General features: G+C 37.8%; 1 protein-coding gene across 4 annotated transcripts in view; it reads left to right on the forward strand.

Annotated features, from left to right (window-relative positions):
* Positions 1 to 19,194, forward strand: part of LOC109411988 (mucin-5AC) — a 135,080-nt gene extending 115,886 nt beyond the window's left edge. For 2 of the 4 annotated variants that reach the window (XM_062858914.1, XM_062858915.1), the window contains 4 exons: positions 424 to 471; positions 12,313 to 12,356; positions 12,443 to 12,724; positions 12,977 to 19,194. In XM_062858914.1, the coding sequence (XP_062714898.1) occupies positions 438 to 471; positions 12,313 to 12,356; positions 12,443 to 12,724; positions 12,977 to 16,762 (4,146 nt within the window). In that variant the 5' untranslated portion in view covers positions 424 to 437 and the 3' untranslated portion in view covers positions 16,763 to 19,194. The remainder of the gene's footprint in view (positions 1 to 423; positions 472 to 12,312; positions 12,357 to 12,442; positions 12,725 to 12,976) is intronic. The other 2 variants (XM_062858917.1, XM_062858916.1) reach the window with 2 other exon arrangements.
* The last annotated feature ends 1,394 nt before the right edge of the window (positions 19,195 to 20,588 follow it).

Raw genomic sequence — 20,588 nt, forward strand, 5'->3', positions numbered from 1 at the left:
AGAACTGGCTAGAGAGGAAAAACTGCTTCTGGGCTAACCCAGAAGCGATGTAAATAATCAACAGCATGTGTAAAACATGTTTGATGCCATTGATTGTGATTAGATTAGATGATAATAAATACTTCATAGGTGCTAAGGAGCTGTTCATAAACCACGTAGAACAAATTTTGGCCATCTCAGACCCCCCTCCCCCTCGTAGACTTTTTGAAAATTTGTATGGAGCGTAGACTTTGGCCAGATCCCCCACCCCTCCCACAAAGTCTACGTGACTTATAAATGGCCCCTAAACAGGGGACGCATACTCCTGTCAAAATTTCATTCATAAAATCGGCTCGTAAAATGGACTATTCTCATTTTTTTATCTCTTGTTTTTCTCGCTTATGACTCAACTGTGCAATAATACTCGTTTCTTCTTCTTTACAGATTCCCAATCAAACATGCACATTTGGCGTTCCGTCATATTGCAAACATGTAAGTATTCCATTAACCCACGAGCGATCGCGCTGTTGTATTTTGTACAACACGTTGAAAAAATCTCGCTTTTTGTACCCAGCATTAGCGTGGTGCTGATGCAGGTAGTCAACCGCGCGAGTTACGGAAGGTTAAACATTGATCTGTATGTTAGTTTATAAGCAGCAAGGAATTGGCATCCCTATCCCACCAATGCAATGTTTTCGTAGCCAGCATAACAGCGGCTCAAGCGAAGGGCTCAAGCTGACAACCTATCTTTCAACACAGCAACATAATTTTAATGCGGGGTAAGAAAACAAGAAGACCGTAACAGTCCCCTGATAAGCAGGTACAGTCTCACAAAAGAATTCTGCATATATGAGTTAAAACTTATTAAATATTTAATAGGGGGATTCACTTAACAGCGTAAACTGATTAAACGTCGCGATCACCAAGGCAATCTTTGATTTTTTCATTCGCAAAATCATGGAACATTTCAAATAAGCAGAAAATCATGGCTCACGCAGCAATTTAATCTGTTTAGTGAGTACCCCTAATATATTTCTTAGAATTCACAGTTTGTAGCAGTCTATTATAAAATATATTGTTTGAGTTTGACGCTATTGACTATAATGTATAGCCATATATTGTGGATTTACCGGCTACTTGTATTCTACCGGTTACTTAGGTAGCTGTTACAAAGTAGCCGTTTTCATATAGCGCATTTAGTTCACCACTGGACTATCGCACTAGTTTTCACGAGTGCGAAAACGCTAATAAAAGTGCGCGATTGCATCAAATCAACTCGGTGTCTTCAGAGCACTTGTTCTCCATAGATTGAAGAAATAGTGCGCCGAAGACATCAACCTGATTTGATGCAATCGCGCACTTTTATTTATGTTTTCGCACTTATAATGTCGCAGTTCGCAGTCCAGTAGTGAACTAAATGCGGTATATAAAAATCAACTTGATTGTCAAAAAATGAATGTCGCTGAGTAGCTAGTGGCAACGAGAAATAGTGCTCACAATATAAATGTTTAAAAACATTTTTAAGTTACTCTTTTTATAAAACGGCTACTTTGGAGGCCATACTGAAGCGACCGGTAGAATACAAGTCAGGCCAAACATTTCAATAGGTCCTATCTGCATTTGAGAGGCTCTCTTTGTTCACTTTCTCTTTCAATTATTGCAATGTAATGGTACACTTTTCAACTATTTTTGCAGTACAAATCAAAAGACGATTGTTTTGACCATCGTTCAATACAAAGAGACAATCATAATACAAATAAACAGCTGAGCTATTAACGAAAGAGAGGGAAACCAAAGAGAGCCTCTCTTCTGCAGATTGGACCTTTAGACATGTTTGGCCTGAAGTAGCCGGTAAATCCACAATAATGTCGAATTCGTTTTTGAACCTGGGTTGGAACTGGATCGGCGGAAAATGTGTAAACAAACAACGTCAAACAAACTTTAGTACAAGCAAAACCGAAGTCGGGTTGGGATTGAAACTGTGATCTGATCCAGTTCCAACCCAGGTTGGAACTGAATCAAAAACGAAAACGACATAAGTTGGTTTTTTCTGACTTGGCATGCCGAAACATATTGGAAAACTTGTAATCAAAAGACACAAAGCGTTGGTTAATTGGTAGATGAATTTTTGAAAAAATAGCATTCGTGTGGGATTAGAACCCATGACTCCGAATTTGCTACTCTCTAATATAAAAGTACTCATTTTTAGTAAACATCCATGCCGCACAGAGAATGGTGTTTTTTTTTTATTCTTAATCACTTAACCTAATTTACAGCTCTATTGTCCACTGGGGCACTACGTGAGCAATTTCAATTGACAGCTGCACTTACAGGGGGTGGCCAAAATGTTTGGGATAGGCAACTTTTTTTCTTTCACAAAAAAGTTCAACATGTTATAACTTTTCATAGAGTGCATAAAATATTCTCAAATTTTGACCGTTTGTCAACCTACTATATGTGCATCAGTGGTACAAATTTGAGCTCGATTGGTTAATCTTTTGCAAAGTTATAACCGTTCTGGTAAAACACTATTTTTAAGACTATCAATTTTTGAACTCTCATATCTCGGAGACCAGTGAACCGAATTGGATGAAATTTTGAGCGATTATCAACAATATAATAATGCTTGAAAATTCATCAAAACATAGGTACTTTTTAAACGTTGAAAAAAGTTATGATGGATTGATCATTTTGGATCTTTTTCGAAAAAAAATGTATTTTTTTACATCAATGCCATTAAATTTTATTTTTGATATCCAAAGATTTTCTACTTCTGTTCATAAGATATCTATAATAAGATATATTAGAGCCTATTAGGATTAAAGAAAGAACATATTTAGTAATTTTTGTGCAGTATTGTAAATTTGACTCATTGTCCTCTATAGGTATGAAAATGTCATACCATCATAACTTTTTTCAACGTTTAAAAAGTACCTATGTTTTGATGAATTTTCAAGCATTATAATAGTGTTGATAATCGCTCAAAATTTCATTCAATTCGGTTCACTGGTCTCCGAGATATGAGAGTTCAAAAATTGATAGTCTTAAAAATAGTGTTTTACCAGAACGGTTATAACTTTGCGAAAGATTAACCAATCGAGCTCAAAATTGTACCACTGATGCACATATAATAGGTTGACAAATGGTCAAAATTTGAGAATAATTGATGTACTCTATGAAAAGTTATAGCATGTTGAACTTTTTTGTGAAAGAAAAAAAATTGCCTATCCCAAACATTTTGGCCATCCCCTGTACATTTTGTACAGCGCCTAGATTCTATTCTACTTTATCGAACTGGTTGCCTTTCTGCTGCTTTCACTTTTTCTACTTTATACCTAGTAGAATGATGAGCACAAGGATGATGATGGATGGCCGTTGTTCCTTTCCAGTCCGATTGGGGGTCCATTATGAGTAGCAGTTCGCCGATGTCCGGTATCCGGGTCCGTTTGAGCCATGGGGCTCAGAAGAGGGTCACAGTGTCAGTTGCTCTCGGGGGAAAAGCAACTGACGAAAAATTGCAAGTGCCGGGGCTGGGAATCAAACCCATGACCATCCGCATATGAAGCGAACGTGTGACCAACTACGCCACGGGCCCCGGCTAGAGAATGGTGTTGCATACGACGAATTTCGCACCAACTCGTCTTCGGGGTTGGCAGCACCCCCTCAGAATGTTATGAAATTTTGTAGGTTTCAAGACTTTACCTTTTCAAGCAACTTTGCGTATTTTGTTTTTTCAAAATTAACCTAGACTAACATTTAAAAAGAGTCAAAGTTCTTTAACCGTTTTTTTTTCACAAAAAATAACTCGAATATGATAAGATGTACAAAAAAGTAATGTATGGGTGACATTTAGAGAATTGTCCAAGCTTTCATGAAAAAATATTTAAAAAATTCTAAATACATTTTTACACGCTAAAAAATATATTTTTAAAATTAAAAGTCAATTTACAGAAAATGCCCACTTTTTTATGTTTTGAAATTTTTTTCCAAGAAAGTCAATATTGTTGCCTAACTTTCCTCCATACATCACAAGATGGGCACTTTTAAGGAAAAAAAGTTTTTCTAACAAAAACTTTTTCATGTTAGTTTTTTTAGCGTGTTGCGCATTAGCCGTTTTTTTTTTCACAAAAAATATAACTCGAATATGATAAGCTGTACAAAAAAGTGATGTATGGGGGACTTTTAGGGAATTGTCCAAGCTTTCAAGAAAACATATTTAAAAAATATAAAAAAATGTTTTACACGCTAAAAAATATCTTTTCAAAATTAAAAGTCAATCTACAGAAAAAGCCCACTTTTTTATGTTTTGAATTTTTTTCCCCAAGAAAGACAATATAGTTGCCTAACTTTCCTCCATACATCACAAGATGGGCACTTTCAAGGAAAAAAAAAATTTCAAAAAAAAACTTTTTCATTTTATTTTTTTTTTTTGCGTGTTGTGCATTAACTCGTACAGTAATGTATCCAGAATCCTAATGACAATCCATTAAAACTTAATGGGCTCAACTACTTTTTTAATATCTTAACGTGCTTGACATTGAAAACGTGCTTGATATTGGAAAGGGCTCAAGACAAATTTGCTTTTAGGGTTTTATATCAATGAAAACGCTTGTGTATTGATGAAATATGTACATATGTATAAATATGTGTATTCAATTATTTTCTTTTCTACAATATATACATCCTTCTTTTATACATTCTATTGTAACGTTTTTTGAATATTAGATCTTTAGTCTATCTGAAACAAAGTAAACTTTTTTGGATTATCTTTTGAATTCGAAAACTTCTTCGCTTCAATTTGATTTTTTGTGTACCAGGTATTGGTTTTACGTGACTGTATGTGTATAGTTCTTCAAGTTCATCCGTCATTTTTGCATATTGTTCATTTGAAATAAAGCTAAAATTCAATTTTGTTATATGTGTATCTGGCTGTTTAACTGCCCAGTCATACAGCTCTCGAGGAGTTGTGATTGTGTTTCCATAATCTCGAGCAAGACTTGCTCGTTTTACCATTCGCTTGAGAGTACCTCCAACAGCGTCACATGGACCTTTGCCATGTGAAGTTGCGAAGAAGTGCCATTCTGCTTCCAATCCATACTTGGACCGAAAACTGCACAAACTGGCAATTTTTTTTTGTTCTTATAATGAGCTGCTGCTCCATCTGACATGAAAGTAATTTTTGAGAAATCAATCGATTGTTTAATGAAATCCAGCAGTTTTGATATAAATAACTGAACTGCTGTTGTATCGTGTGTAAGTACTTTAGATATTATTATAAAGCTCAAGTTTTCCAACTTATTTTCTTTTCTGTAGTACACTTCAAAGGGGTGAATGGTAGCTTGAGAATTATTCCAATGGTAACCTTGAGCTGAATTTTGAATGATAAATGAATAATTTTCTGAAAAGTCACAAATTGTTAATACTTCACCCTGTTTAAGAGATTCTTTTTTATCCCGCAAAAATGAGGATTGTTCTTTATAAATGAAATCATGAGTTATAAGCTTATCAACTTTTTCTACAAAATACGGAACAAATTCGTCTATAGTCTTAGTAATAGTTTCCAAATTGCATCGATCAGTGGTTAGCCATTGTTGAAATAAAACCGATTCTTTATCATTCGCTTCTAATAATGATGTTAGTTCACTGGTTCTAGGCACACAATAATACAATTTCAGCAAACAGAATGCTGTTTTAAGCATTCAGATATCAAAACATGCTGAGAAACAGGTTCTATTCCAGTTGGGATGTAACGCCAAGAAAAAGAAGGCACCCAATCAAACAAAGTTGTAATGCCCATTGAGTGTTATTAAATGGGTATAAGGATTCTTGATACATCCTGTACGAGTTAATGCGCAACACGCTAAAAAAATAACATGAAAAAGTTTTTGTTAGAAAAACTTTTTTTCCGTAAAAGTGCCCATCTTGTGATGTATGGAGGAAAGTTAGGCAACAATATTGACTTTCTTGGAAAAAAATTTCAAAACATAAAAAAGTGGGCATTTTCTGTAAATTGACTTTTAATTTTAAAAATATATTTTTTAGCGTGTAAAAATGTATTTAGAATTTTTAAAATATTTTTTCATGAAAGCTTGGACAATTCTCTAAAAGTCCCCCATACAACACTTTTCTATAGGTCTTGTCATTTTTGAGTTACATCGATTTTAAAAAATTCTTTGAAAAAAAGTTAGGCCCTCTTCAAATGTTACTCTTGAATATTTTCGAAAATTTAAGTATGCAAAGTTGCTTATAAAAACCTAGTCCTTATGCCCACCAAGTTTCATTCGATTCTGAGAGGGTGTTGCCAACCACTGGTCGAGTTGGCGCGAAATTCGTCATACGCAAATTTTTAAAATCAGCTCGTACTTTCACATTTTTGCAAAATACCAACATTTTTTTTTGGAATTTGAAGGTTTATAAACTCAGTGAGAATGTTATATCGAAATTATTGCAAAATACATACTTATGTGAGTGCACGAGCTAAAAAAATGTGTGTATGTAACACATTCAATGTGTGTCATGGATGTTTACTAAAAATGTGCAGGCCGAACACATTTCCTGAGCGTAGCCGTTTCAGCGTGTATAGACCGGCGGTGCTTTAACCTTTTGGCGTCAGATTGTGTTGCCGTTGCTGTCGCCACCTCGTTGGTCTCGCACATGGATACCCGAGCAGGAGAAAATAGCTGAAGAATACTAAATTCAGGTATGGAAAACGGAATACCTACAACCTGAATGCGGTATTGATTAGCCCTGCATAAGAGGTACCGTCAAGGCACCATTCACCGTGGATCTAAGAGGATTCGGGGCAAATAAGGGCTGTCATTTGACACCAGTCTTATAAACTTTGTTGGTGCCGCTTTTAATTGCCTTCATTATAGGTTAAAATTAAAGCAATATTCACAGAAGTAGAATTTTTTTCATAAAATTTGGTGATATAGTACAATTAGTAAAGGGTAGTTGGGTCGCCTAATTCCGTGGTAGGTCACCATTCACCGTGGTAGTAAGGACCCATTCACCGTGTATGAAAAATTTTATTCTACTTTGTTTAAAAATGATCAAAACAACCCAGCCAAGGGAATTTTCTTCGTTTAAATTCATTTCGAGTAATAACTTGCAAGATTTTATTAGAAGAACGAATGTTCAAATTTTCGATTTTTTCTAAATATATGGGACAATATGGGGCACGGTGAATGGGGACCATTGATTTTTAGGGTACCCCTTTACCGTGTTTTTTTGTTTCAATTAAAAAGTATGAGTAATCGTATTGGGTTTCTCGTTAATGTTTAGACTACTGTGATAATTTGAGAATCCACTGAATCATCATTTTCCAGCGGCATTTCACACTAAATAAACTTATTTTGTTTACATGTTGTGCACCCGACGCCCCTGTCATGAACTCAACCGACCTTGTGTATGCCAGCCGCTGCGAAGTCGTGTGCGAAATTCGACTGTGATGATAATGAATTTCGGCCGAGTCTAAATGGGTGCAAATGTCGCAATACTTTCTTGTTAAACTTACTTCGGTAATGCAAAATACATACCTGATATGTGAATTTAATTGCTTCTTGGTGGAATAAAAACGTTATTACATTTAGTTTATCGCTTAAATCACCTTAGCGCAGTTTTCGTTTTTTCACTATGAATGCAGTGAACGAGCAGAAACCCGCTTCATGTAACCACACTTTAGTGTCAAAATGATACTTTTAAATGTTTCTAATGAGCGTTTTGACATGGTACCAATACTTTAGTGTTGTATTGGTAAAATTGAAGGGAAATTGTCATATAATTCAATCATAATATGGAAATAATGAAAAAATATTCGAAGGCACACGGTGAATGGAGCCCCCACGGTGAATGGCGCCTTGACGGTAAAATACCTAAAATAATATTCAACTGGTGTGTATTCAATGCATACCACGTGAATAACGACATCAGGTATTGTAATACCATCAAACGGGGTTACTTGCAACAGCGGTGCAACTTGCAACACGATGACATACACTAAATGTGAAGTGTTTTCTAATAATGATGAAACCTAGTATGCCCCACTATTTCTGTTATAGAGATTATGTGTATAAAAGATCGATTTTGTGGAAAAATTAGTTTTGTTTCTTTATTTATTGTTGAGCTACACTGCTAAAACAGTTTGCTCATTTTATACCATAAAAACAAGTATGAAAATCGTGCATGACCTCTCCCCTATGATAAGTGCGATAAGTCTGATGACCTTGCTTGCAGTTATAGTACCTAATAGTAACCTTAGTTAAACGATAAAAGTTTGATAAAATTATCGACTAAGTGATGCAAAAAATCATTATTATATTCGACAACCACTATGGGGTAACTTGCAACAGCTGAATTTGACCAAACCTTCTATTATTTATCTTCATATCATGATATATTTGACAGAAATAACCGAAATGGATCATTTATTGATTACGTAACGCGATTATTTTCAATGACAACTCTCTTTTTTACATTTTTTTGCACGTGACCTTCAAGCATTGTTTGGAATTACCTCATTTTGGAGTTTCATTCATGTTTCAACTTGTTAAAAGATTAATTTAGTTTATGAACGCTTTAAAGCAATCACCAACATCAATTCTGAACCTAGATGGAGTAAATTATTTCAACTGAATACTCAAACTAGTTACTTTGATATTTACAAAGTTGAATAGGTATTTCAATCAGTCGAGTCAAGTACAAGACACTGAAGACGACCTTACAGTTGAGGTCGAAATACGTATCTGTCAAAGGATGCAAATTCTTAGTGGAATTCAAAGGAACCGTACTTAACTCGATTTTCTTTTTATTTACAGATATTCCCCTAACAAGCCCAGGTTAATCATCATTTCAATCATGTTATTTTAGCTGAAATTGCCAAACACCACTTAAAACTGAAAACTAGTTAAAGATGACTCACTCTACCTTTTCAAGAAATGACAATAATCACTGTTAACATTTTGTAATGAGTACTAAGTAACGAGATCTATATATATTTTATATTTGAGGGACGTGAGACCTGTTGTTGAACGATATACTCTCGCTTGCAATAACAATCAATCCTATCATGAAAAAATATATGTCAAATGGTTAGTGTATATCTTTTTAATGCATTTTTCACGCATTACATCAAAAAATTGCAATACGACTTAGCACTAGAATGTTAGTGCTGCTTAATGATAGCTAACTTAGATTCATGTCCTGTGTTGCAAGTTACCCCACAGATGGGGAAACTTGCAGCAAGCATGTATTTCACACCACCTGATTAGGTGGCAACGTATTTGGGTAAATAAAGTACTACATAGTACAATGTACTATGTGACGTTCGATTTGCTCCAAACAGTTTTATTTTTGTTGCCAGAACAGATTGACAATTTATTTGAGTTTACCTGAAATATTTTTGATTTTACCATGCTTTTTTCTGCGTGTAGGGGGTCAAATGCCCTCCTCTTCATATAAAAAATATATCTAAGAAATATAGTGCGGACCTCGAAAAATACGAGACTGGTCCACTTGGCCGGAAGATGCTCTTAAAGAGATTATCAAGAGGTTTTGATGTATGAATCAGTGTTATTGCATGTTTTATAAAATTTGTCATGAAAACCTCTTATAGAGCCGAACAAAACTTAAAATGTTCCTTGGGAAAGGACGTGGTATGCGTGCTTGTAAGGCATGTTGCCCTTAACACTGGTGGTGGCAGAGGATAAAGAGTGCTTCGAGCGACGCGGCATAAGAGGCGCGAGGTGGATCGCCAGATCATCGTCTATGCTGAAGTGGCAGAGGGAATGGGATTCCTCCAGTAAGGGTAGATGGACGGATATACAGGCTCAAACTGAGAGCATGCCTAAATGGACGAGCAGACCCCATGGCGAAAAATCCCTTTGTGATTTCCAAGCAAAAGAACTAATGGTGTTGCATTTGCTCACCAGCGATTCTTGCTGGATTTGGGCTACGAACCTGGACAGCATGTACACGTATGTATCACACGCAATATGTGAACACGTCAAATGAAAGCTTATTTATCGTACAATTTATTAACCAAATAATATTCCGCATTATTTGTCATAAAATTATCAAATTTAAGTAACTCTTACTTGGAGAATGTTATCTTAAGTTGAACCATCTGTAATCTAAATTTGAACTAGTAAACGGGGGCGAGCTTCCAGTGTTGGCCGGCAGATTGCGCTAGTGGTTGTTTTGTTTAAGCTTTGGGGATGAAAAATTCCAAATTTTGTTTCCAAGTTCCTGAAGAGTTTAGAACATTCTTAGTTGAAATTCCACTGCCTAATAAAAAATAGTTATGGGAATTAGCAGATCCATGTGTTTTTCTATTGTTCAGTACGAAATTGGCTGTTGTGGGAGATGCTAAAGCTGCTGCCGCCTGTAGTTCAAATTAAGATTAAAATTGGTTCAAATTATGATTACGATGGTTCAAATTAAGATAAAAATCACTGTTGACAAATCAGGCCGAACATTTCAATAGGTCCTATCTGCATTTGAGAGGCTCTCTTTGTTCACTTTATCTTTCAATTATTGCAATGCAATGGTACACTTTTCAACTATTTTTGCAGTACAAATCAAAAGACGATTGTTTTGACCATCGTTCAATACAAAGAGACAATCATAATACAAATAAACAGCTGAGATATTAACGAAAGAGAGGGAAACCAAAGAGAGCCTCTCTTCTGCAGATTGGACCTTTAGACATGTTTGGCCTGAAATAATCGAATTTTTCAATGAAACTCGGTGCAAATACAAACTTTTTACCACTTAACAGAAAGCTTATACCCGTGGCTTTCATGTACATAATATTTTGCCGTAGTAAATTTTTTCCATGTGGGAGAAAAAATCACTCAAAATTTACGCTACTTCGGAAAGCCGCAATTTGGTTCAACTTTTGATTACCTACCCTAAACATTGAATTGGCAAAATACTGATTTTTTCGGTATTTTTTTTTGTAAACAATGATTTACTGAGCTTTTCAGTTAAAATTAATTATCCCGGATTATTCCCAATGGTTTCCCAATGGAACCATCACATCATGTCGCATAACATTTTATCGATGCCTTGATATTGCCAGCATCATTATTTGTGGATAGAAAAATCCTCTGCTGGAGCATAATGTCACAATCTGCTGCCGTTGTGCGCTCGCCGGCTGCTCATGGTAAACACTTTATACTGGAATCGATGCCGAAGTGATGAGAAAAAATGGACCATTTCTCCGGAATAGACTTCAAGCAGTCCAGCCCATGTTTTTGGTTGAAAAGCTTCGGCACTTTTAATATCAGCGATAGGCAAAACCAAGGAAAGCATTTTTGGGGAACCAATTTCCAATTTCAATTCATGGTCGTGCTTGGGGCTCGCTTCAAGTTTCGCTACCAATTTCCTCCTTGGCTCCTTATGAAATGCTTACCATGAGCAGTGGCCTTCCGTGACGATCAGGATTTCCGTCCCAAGACTCGGCGGGTCTTCTGGACTCCGATGGTTCGGCAGGCAACTCCAAGTGACAGTAGTGCACGCTCTCTGTGCAATGTTTTGATTTTGTTGTAACCGAGATCTCAATAATAACTTGTTTTTACTGAAAACTCAGTTCCTTGTTTTACTGACTTTTTATGGTTACCGAATTTACACGGTAATCTTTAAATATTGCTGTGTGTTCAGCACTTTTTATTACCGAAATACGCAAAAAGTGGAGATAAATACCGAGTTTCAGTTATTTTGTAACAGAAATGCTGAAGTTCCGGTAAAACCTCAGATTTAGGGTTTGAATTCAGTAAGAAAAATTACCGAACAGCGAAGCTGTGATTAAGGACATTATATGACGAAGCCATACCTCAAATTTTCAAGAGCACGAGCTGAATGAACCAATCCACGGATTGCGCTGAAAAGTTGATCGATTGGTCACACCCCGGTGGTGACCAATCGATCAACTTTTCAGCGCATTCCGTCGTTTGGTTCATTCAGCTCGTGCTCTTGAAAATTTGAGGTGTGGCTTCGTCATATATTCACCTTAAGTGTGTAACTCTAGTACATTTTGCCACATTCTGATCTCCTAAGGAAATTGACATGTTTGGTGTGTTTCGTTTTCTAACAGAGAGCTTTCTTTGCCAATGACCATTTTGCATTCGTATATTGTACAAGTACTCTATGTCCAAGCAAAATCCCATTACGAAAAACACCTGAGCCGACTGGGAATTGAACCCATCACCTTCAGCATGGTCTTGCTCTGAGTAAACGTGCGCTTACCGCTGTAGCTATATGGGCACTAATTCTAAATTAATACTTTATGCTCTTGTGGAAACTTTCATTGATTTTATCCTTCTTTTCTTGTAGGTATACTGATAACCTGTCACATCCCCTTGTACCAGTGCTCTGTGGTAAGGAAGTAGTTGAAATTCACATGTTTGCTTTTTAGTAATATACCTCTGGCTACTAATCGGTTTGTACTTATCGTCCTCCCTAGCGAATCGCAACACCAGCACGTGTACTAGCAGCACGAACAGGTGCAACACAATTCCAAGAATATGCAGATGATGGCAGAAATGTCGGGAGAGGGGAACAGCAAAGCAGAAGATTTCAGAAACGACTTATCGCCGATACCGGGGATATCGACATCGAAAACTACCAGGGTGTGGTCGGTCGTTCTGGAATAGATTTTCCAGTCCTAACCGGAATACCCAACACGAACTTCAACTGTCGTCAGTATGGCAATGGATACTTTGCCGATCTGGACACAAAATGTCAGGTATTTTATTAAGGTTGTAGACAATTGAGCTAACACAGGTAAGGTAATGAAGACGACGTTGCATTTTTAATCCTATACATCGTGGTAAGAAACAAGCATTATCAGAGTTCTCTAAGGCTTCAGCTAAGCCTCAACAAGTTTAAAGTTACCTATTTTAATTTTACCTACACTGCTTCAAAGTTACACAATCGATAGAATATATTGAATATTTTTAAATTTAAAAGCATACTGATTCTCATTTGTTTATTTTAGGTTTTCCATATTTGTGATGAGGGGAAGAAGATATCATTTCTGTGTCCAAACGGTACCATTTTTCGTCAGCTGGATTTGATCTGCGACTGGTGGTTCAAGGTGGACTGTGCGGCCGCTCCGAACCACTATGCCGAGAGTTCGGAAATGCTCACCCAGGCACAGCGGGCGCGAATTCAAAGCAAGCACCCGATACCCCAGCCAATCAAATCACCTGAACAGTTCTCACTAAACGTTCAACGAAAACATGCGATCCTGAACGGACCATTGGGACCCAACCTAGACGCGTTAGCCTTCAACAGACGCATGGACACTAGTGTTGAAGAATCCAATGAGAGTATAGATTTTGAAGACATCTCGTTAAAACGAAACAATGTCCGAAGAAGCAATAAGGTTTCCAGAGCTGAGAAAGCCAGTTCTGAAGAAACGCAAACTGCAGACGAAACGGCTTCATTTGTTCGTGGTGGAAAGGCTCTGAATGGTTACAGCTATCCAACTCCGGAGAAACTATTCGAAGGAAGTAATTCGAAACAAGAAGGATACAATTATGACAAACCCATTAAAGTTTTGAATAAAAACGATAATCCGGCAGCAACGTTATCGCGAACTGCTAAGGTTTTGGAGAACAATTTGGGTCAACAGTTTGGTCAGAAAAATTCGTTTACATTTGATGCAAAACCATTCATTACGAGAGCTACCGAAGCACCAACAACAATAACATCCACGACCACGAAACAACAAACGCTCAGAGCGACTACATCGTCTTCTATAAGTAGGGGAAGCACCACACATCAAACTAGTTCTCTTAATCAAAAATCAGATCGTAAACCATCAATAACAGTCGACCTTAAAAGCTCCAAACCATCCATACCAAGTCCAACACCTGAGAATTTAAACTTTCCAGCATACACTACTGCCAGGAAGCCCAGTACAAAAGCAAAGGACAAACCATTTTATACCCCGACAATTCCGACCGTAACGAACCGAGCGTCCTCAACAGAACAAACTACTCCATTTGCCCCTACGTCAGCCACAATTTCAGGAGCAGCTGAACATGCCATGGAAATGATGAAGACATTACAAGAACTGGATATGTCTGAACCTGTGGTAGAAAACCGTCCGGGCGTGGAAGTTCCGCCTTCATCGGGACCAAATGCGCTACACTCTTTAGCTCTCTACTTCGCTGATGATTCCGGAGCCAATACGACGACAACAACAACAACAAGCCCAATTGAAATACGGATACAGACTGAAAAGTTGCAAACGGAAGAAAACCGACCATCTGTGAGCGCCTCATTATTGAGTCAAAGGACACTCGATAGATACCAACAGCTCTTCAATGCGAAAACTCCCAGCACAACTACTGAGAGCTTGGAATTCGAGACGCGTTTTTCAGACGACCCCGGTAATGATTTAGAAGGTCAATATTCACGGCATCCTATTTTTGGAACATCTGCTTCCCCACAGATCCGTGAGCTGGCACAAGTGTTTACTCATGCCTTGTCTGCCTACCTGCAAGACCCTGACACATTCCGCCGTATTTTATCGGAAATTAGACCCAAAGCCCCCCCACAGCTGATTGTGTCTAACCAGATTGACCAGACAAAACATGGCAAAAATGACGACATATCAGCCGAGGAGGCGTCTTATTTCTCCCCGCGTAATCAAATAACTCCTGCTCCGCGAGCGGCTCTCACGGAAGACTTGGAAGTCCTGGATTTCTCGGATGTCACTCTGCCAACAACAGTCAAACGAGAAACTACTATGGGGGTCTCAGAAACAACCACCGAAATTCCATCTACTACACAGGTCATTCCTACTGCTGGTCTTCCGAAGGCAACCGATGGTGCAAGAAAAACACCCGCATCTAATCTTGTAACCGACGAGCTTGAAAAAACTGCAACTGCCTATAGGGAGAGACAGTCGAAAGCTCTCAAACCACAAAAAGACGACAGAAAGAATGATTTGGCCGATGAAGTTAACGAAGAATTAGGAACCTTGAAACCACCTGCCTATAAAGCCGTTGAAAGTCTTGAAGATTTTGATGAAAAGGTTGACAATTCCAGCTATTTTCCGGCACGTGGCGGATACGATCGAAAGTCAACTCCTACACCCTATGGTAAGGACGTTAAACCAGCAAATAGCACTCCAATAACGGATACATATCCAACAGCTCTTTCAGATACGCAAGCGGTGCCACTCAAGTGGGGAGACGAACTCTCAACGCAGACAACAATCGCGGATTCCGCACCGACGGTTCATTATGAGCTGCAACCACCACGCCATGGTAAATCAAATCCTCTAGATCAACCCAGCAAAGTGTTCCTACCACCTGATCGCGATGATGCCCTAGAGGACGATGAACAACTACAACGGGCGCAGAGTCAATCAATTGTAGCTAGTCGAAACTCTATTGGAGGTAATAAGAAACCTAAAACCATCTACAGTTTTCTTAACTTAGACAAGGCCTTGCAAGAAAATGGCAAATTAACTGCGACTACCGCGGATATTCTAACTACAACTGTTGCACCAAGCACGATCAAAGGCCATTACATTACGAAGCAGTTTAAGGGTGAAAACTTCGAAGCAACTACCATTCCTAGCGATATCGCAACACCGTCTATTCCAGACATCGGGAAAATTACTCCAAATGAGAAGACTACGCTTTCCTACACAGTGTTTCTTGATCCATTGACCATCAACGACGGTCTGATGGATTCAGAGGAAGAGGAAGCCGAAGGAGGTAAGACAACCATACTGAATGCTCACACATATCTACCTAGAAGCCAGAAGAAGTCAACTAATGCATATGTCGTATCTACGACTCCTACTACATCGACAACCGCTGTGAAAACAGGAATAGCGGCACGCCGAGGCAAAAGCAAAAAGGTAAGCGAAGAGGAGTCAAATGAAAACGAACTAATGGAAACGATGCAGCGGAAGGCCAATCAAATGTTTGGCGATCTCAATGACAGCGAGGCGGATCATTTGATGAATGTGATGAAGACTGCTGACACGAATAAGTCAGTTCGCCGATTGATCTTGTTGCTCATACAAACGTGTGACGATGATTATAACAAAACGGTTGAAGACTCCAGGAAGGCACTACTCAATGCATTAATCAGCATGGACAGTCAGGAAGATGACAGTAGTGAAATTCGTATCGTGAAATCAAGATCAAGCAAAAGGACCAAGAGTACCAAAACCCCAACAACAATTTCAACAACCACCACTACTATTGCGACACCAATTACTACTTATCGAAATTCACAATTTGAGAGGCTCACCGGCACTACCGCCGAACTAGATCTGGATAGTAGAGGCAGTTTTGAGACCACAACTTCAGGTTATGAAGAAACGAAGTCAACTATTGTAGATCTATCAACAGAAACTGCTACAAGATTTTACGAAAATCGACTTGGTGATGATTCTGAAACGACCACCCCAGCAATCAGCTTGTTTCCGGAACAGTATACCACGACGGGCATTCCCACTACCACGCTTGACTATGATACCACAACAAACGCAATAACCACGACTGAGGTTCCCACAACAATGGTACCGTCTACCATATCCACTACTACACGAACGTCGGCTGAACCAACCACACCAAGGAGGAGCGCAGCCCTCAGGGAATCCCCTACTAGCAGTAGTAGGACGCAAAAGAGTCTTGGTACTGCGACCGATTACGTTGCTGAGACCAACCGCAACAGCTTCAACCATCACTCGGACACCAGGGCCCTAGAGTTACTCAGATCGCTGTATTCGTTGGCGTCTCGATGGGGCTAAATGGCAAGGGAAACCGTAATGATGTGTCATGATGTATTTACAATGCATGCGAGTTGGTAAGTGCGGAGCATGTGTATCCTATTTAACACGAGAGACGTATAGTTGTCCGAAATGTTCAAATTGTTGTTGATAAATGTATCGCAGCGCATACTCATCGTTGACAATGCCTGAGCCATATTTATTATATTAGGTTTAGTAGATTTAATGTTAAACGTGTTGCGAGAAGCTTAAACGGGGTTCGTTACTGAGTGCAGATTGTGCAGAGATCGTAATATGTGTCCATAACAGGTGCATAATATTAGATTTAGTGAAGTAGTATTACATAAACTTGAATTTGGAATAATATGAGACATTCCACGAAAACTGATCAAGGCACGTGCACTTTACTGGCCTTAATATAACCCAATATTCTTTAAATATACAGTAGACGTTCGCTCGATGCAAACGCTTTAACTGCAATGCTTTTTAACCTCAAGTCCGCTAAGTGCAACAACTTTGCAGTCATCGCACCGCTATCCGTCAAAATGAAATGTCATCAACGATGCGAAGTTTTTCGCATTCACTTTCGATACAGAGCGATGTTTTTAGAACGCACACTGGCTGCATTTTGCAACAACTGACAGTTCTTTGACGTCTGTCAGTTGTTGCAGTTATCAAATTTCATTCACTAAGTGATACGTAACCATGTTGCAGTTAGCGGACGTCTACTGTACTTTCGACAACTATTTTGAAAAATCATGAGGCCGGGGTGGTTCATCCACTTCTTTGATCATATACCCTTTCTCCCATAAAGTTTTTTTACATATTGTTTTCAATTAGGGAGCGTCGTTTATTAAAAAAAAAACAGCTGTCACGTTGGTTCGTCATTGATACAAGTATAAATTTATATATACACACTCAATCCTAAATTGCCTGTTCAGCACTTTTTTGACGAAAATAGAACAGCAGAACTATTTCGGTAGCTTCGGTAATCGATTTTACTGAGGCTCAGTACACCAACTGTCAAAACCTGGTGCAAAAGGTAAACAATGCAGTATAGCTGTATGCAGCTGTTCTATTTTCGTCAAAAATTTACCGAACACGGTATTCAAAATTAAGTGTGTAAATTAACACTTTTAACATCTACCATATTGTCCGAACTATGGTACTGAATAATACTCGTCTTCCGCGTCGCATACAATTTACATTTGATCCACAGAACTCTGCAATATGTATTATGTATTATGTTCTTTTGCAGCTAAACATGGTGTCTACTTCCTGTTTTCACGACCTAATCTATGGGTCCGGATATGGATGACATATTAAAGCCATTTTGCGGAATGACTAGAGAGCTCAATCTCTTCGTCGATTAGCTTCTCATCGCATGTAATTTCCAACAAAGTGCAATATTATGCACATTTCTTTGGAATACTTTTTCTTATCCCAAACTTATCATAATTGAATATAAATTTTCAAATATCATCCATTCCGTCTTACCCAGTCGCCGAGCTCGGTAATTGGAGTCCGACAATGTTATGTATGTTTTCTTCCTATTATGCCGATGCAAATATTATTTTTCTTTTATGTCCGAGACCTCTCATCGGGTACGAGGGGGGGGGGGACAAAATTAAATAAGGAACAAACGAAAAAAAAACTATTGAAAAATTTCAAATTACACCAACTATTGAAAAAATATTTTTCAGCTATTGACAAATATTTGGCTGTAAACATTTTTTCTATTGATAATGGAGTCATGGGCAGCCACGTTTTTTTTCGCCCCTTCAATATTTTGGGATTTTTGAAGGGGGGATGACATAAAACAAATTAAATATTTCCATCGGCCTTATTGAGACTTACGAAAATAAAAGGACGGGATCCGTATATTTTTTTGTCCCACACTTGCTCACTCATTTTTTAGTTAAAATCTACTTGCTATCAACAATTCGATGCGAAGCATGACTCGCTTTGTGTTGTAAATGATCGTTCGTAGTTTGAATCAGAAACGACTTAATGGATGGTGATTGGTATTAGAATGTAGTGAATGAATGCATAATGTTCCGAATCTACGTTTTAGCAGGAAAAAACTTTCTATCTCTGTTATCGTTAATTTTTTATGTAAATTGTTTTCAAAGAAGTTGTTTGCTGCATATTCTCCCAAAATTTTTGATTTGGGTGGTTCACGTATTAGCTCAAATTTGGAATATCACTTTTTAATATGATGCCATATGCAAACCAGTTATTCAGCAAAGTCGAAGGCAATATCATTTCTAGCAACTTTGCCAAAGACACATTTCATCTAGCTCTAAAATTTAACGTAGTAGGTCAATTTTAAGTTTTCACTTACGCTGATCGCTGTGAAACCGTCTTTTCTACAATAACTTTATTGATCGGTTTTTTGTTTTTCGAGGATACAAGGCCGGGAGAAAACTCATTTTCTTCTTTTGTAACTTTGCTCGTTGGGCGTTTAACATAGGAGAAAAACGAAATTTGTGTTAGCCTAAAGCTAAGTTTAGAGCAAAATAAACAGACGTAACACTCTGATGATTCTCGTCGTTCACCGATTTAACGGTCTATTTAAAAATTTGCTAGTAGGCCAACTGGCCATCCGTGGCGCTCGCATCGGTTTTATTCGAGTGTGACGTTTATCGACTACTACCACCATCTAGTTGATAATTGGCCAAACTCAGCCCTTTTAGCATTGGGCCAACATGCTTCCGTGACTATGATTTGAATCGAAACGTCTGTTACGTCTGTTTGTCTGTGATTATATTCAATTCAACTGGTTTGCATATGCATAAGTTGTATTCTAGATTTGAGCTAATACGGGGACAACCTTAATCAAACAAAGTGTAGAATTAGCAGTAGTTAAAATACACAAAAATAAAAACTAATAAAGCCTAATATAACATTTTGTGAAAATATGCAGTAAACAATTTCAAACAACTTCTGCTAAGACACAAACGTCAAATATTAACGATAACAGAGATAGGAAGTTGTTCCCTGATAAAACGTGGATTCGGACCATTGTGGAATGGTGATGGATGGTAAATGGAGCGAGTGAATGAATGATGTAGTAAGTTAAAGCCAACATATCCAACTATGTTTAAAAAATCATTTGAAAACAGCTTCAATGGACAGAGATATAGCATAAGATTCAATTCTAAATTGCTTTAAACAAAAACATACTTATGAGCATGCGAATCGGCCTAATATCTTCATTCGCGAGAAATATTTACAACTTTTATCTATCTTTATCTTTATATATTTCTCATAATACCGTTTCTGACAAAATTTACAAGCTATTACCATTTGAGAGTACTTGCATTCTCTTTGGATTGAGCTGCGATTGCACTCACAAAAAGTGCCGGATCGCCGTTCGGAAAGATTATAGGTATCATTCAACAAAAATACGTCCCATGGAGAAATTTTGAGTCCAATAGATTTGAGGAGGTTCCGAAAACCATCATAAAACCTAATTCATGTTTTTTGGTGTAATGACGTAAGTTACAACTTCCTTATAACTAGGAAGGCTTCAAATTTTTATTTGGTACGAACATACACTGAATTATGTTAATCGCATTTCAATAAATTTAATGAACTATATTAACTTGCAATACTTTTGCTCAACACGTACGAAACTTTATAAACGATGTATTGCAGAACTTATGGATATAACATGTAAATCATTAGGTATCCCTTGCTGTTAACTCCATTTGAACATCGTTGCCCACATAAACATAAACATCCCATATGCGACTCAACAAGTTATCACCAACATTTTTTACTTCGGAAGCCATATCGGGAAATTATGGTTTTATGGGAAGTGAGGGAAAAATTGGAAAATAAA

The sequence above is a fragment of the Aedes albopictus genome, chromosome 3 (genome assembly GCF_035046485.1).
Source record: "Aedes albopictus strain Foshan chromosome 3, AalbF5, whole genome shotgun sequence".
NCBI classification, from domain to species: domain Eukaryota; kingdom Metazoa; phylum Arthropoda; class Insecta; order Diptera; family Culicidae; genus Aedes; species Aedes albopictus.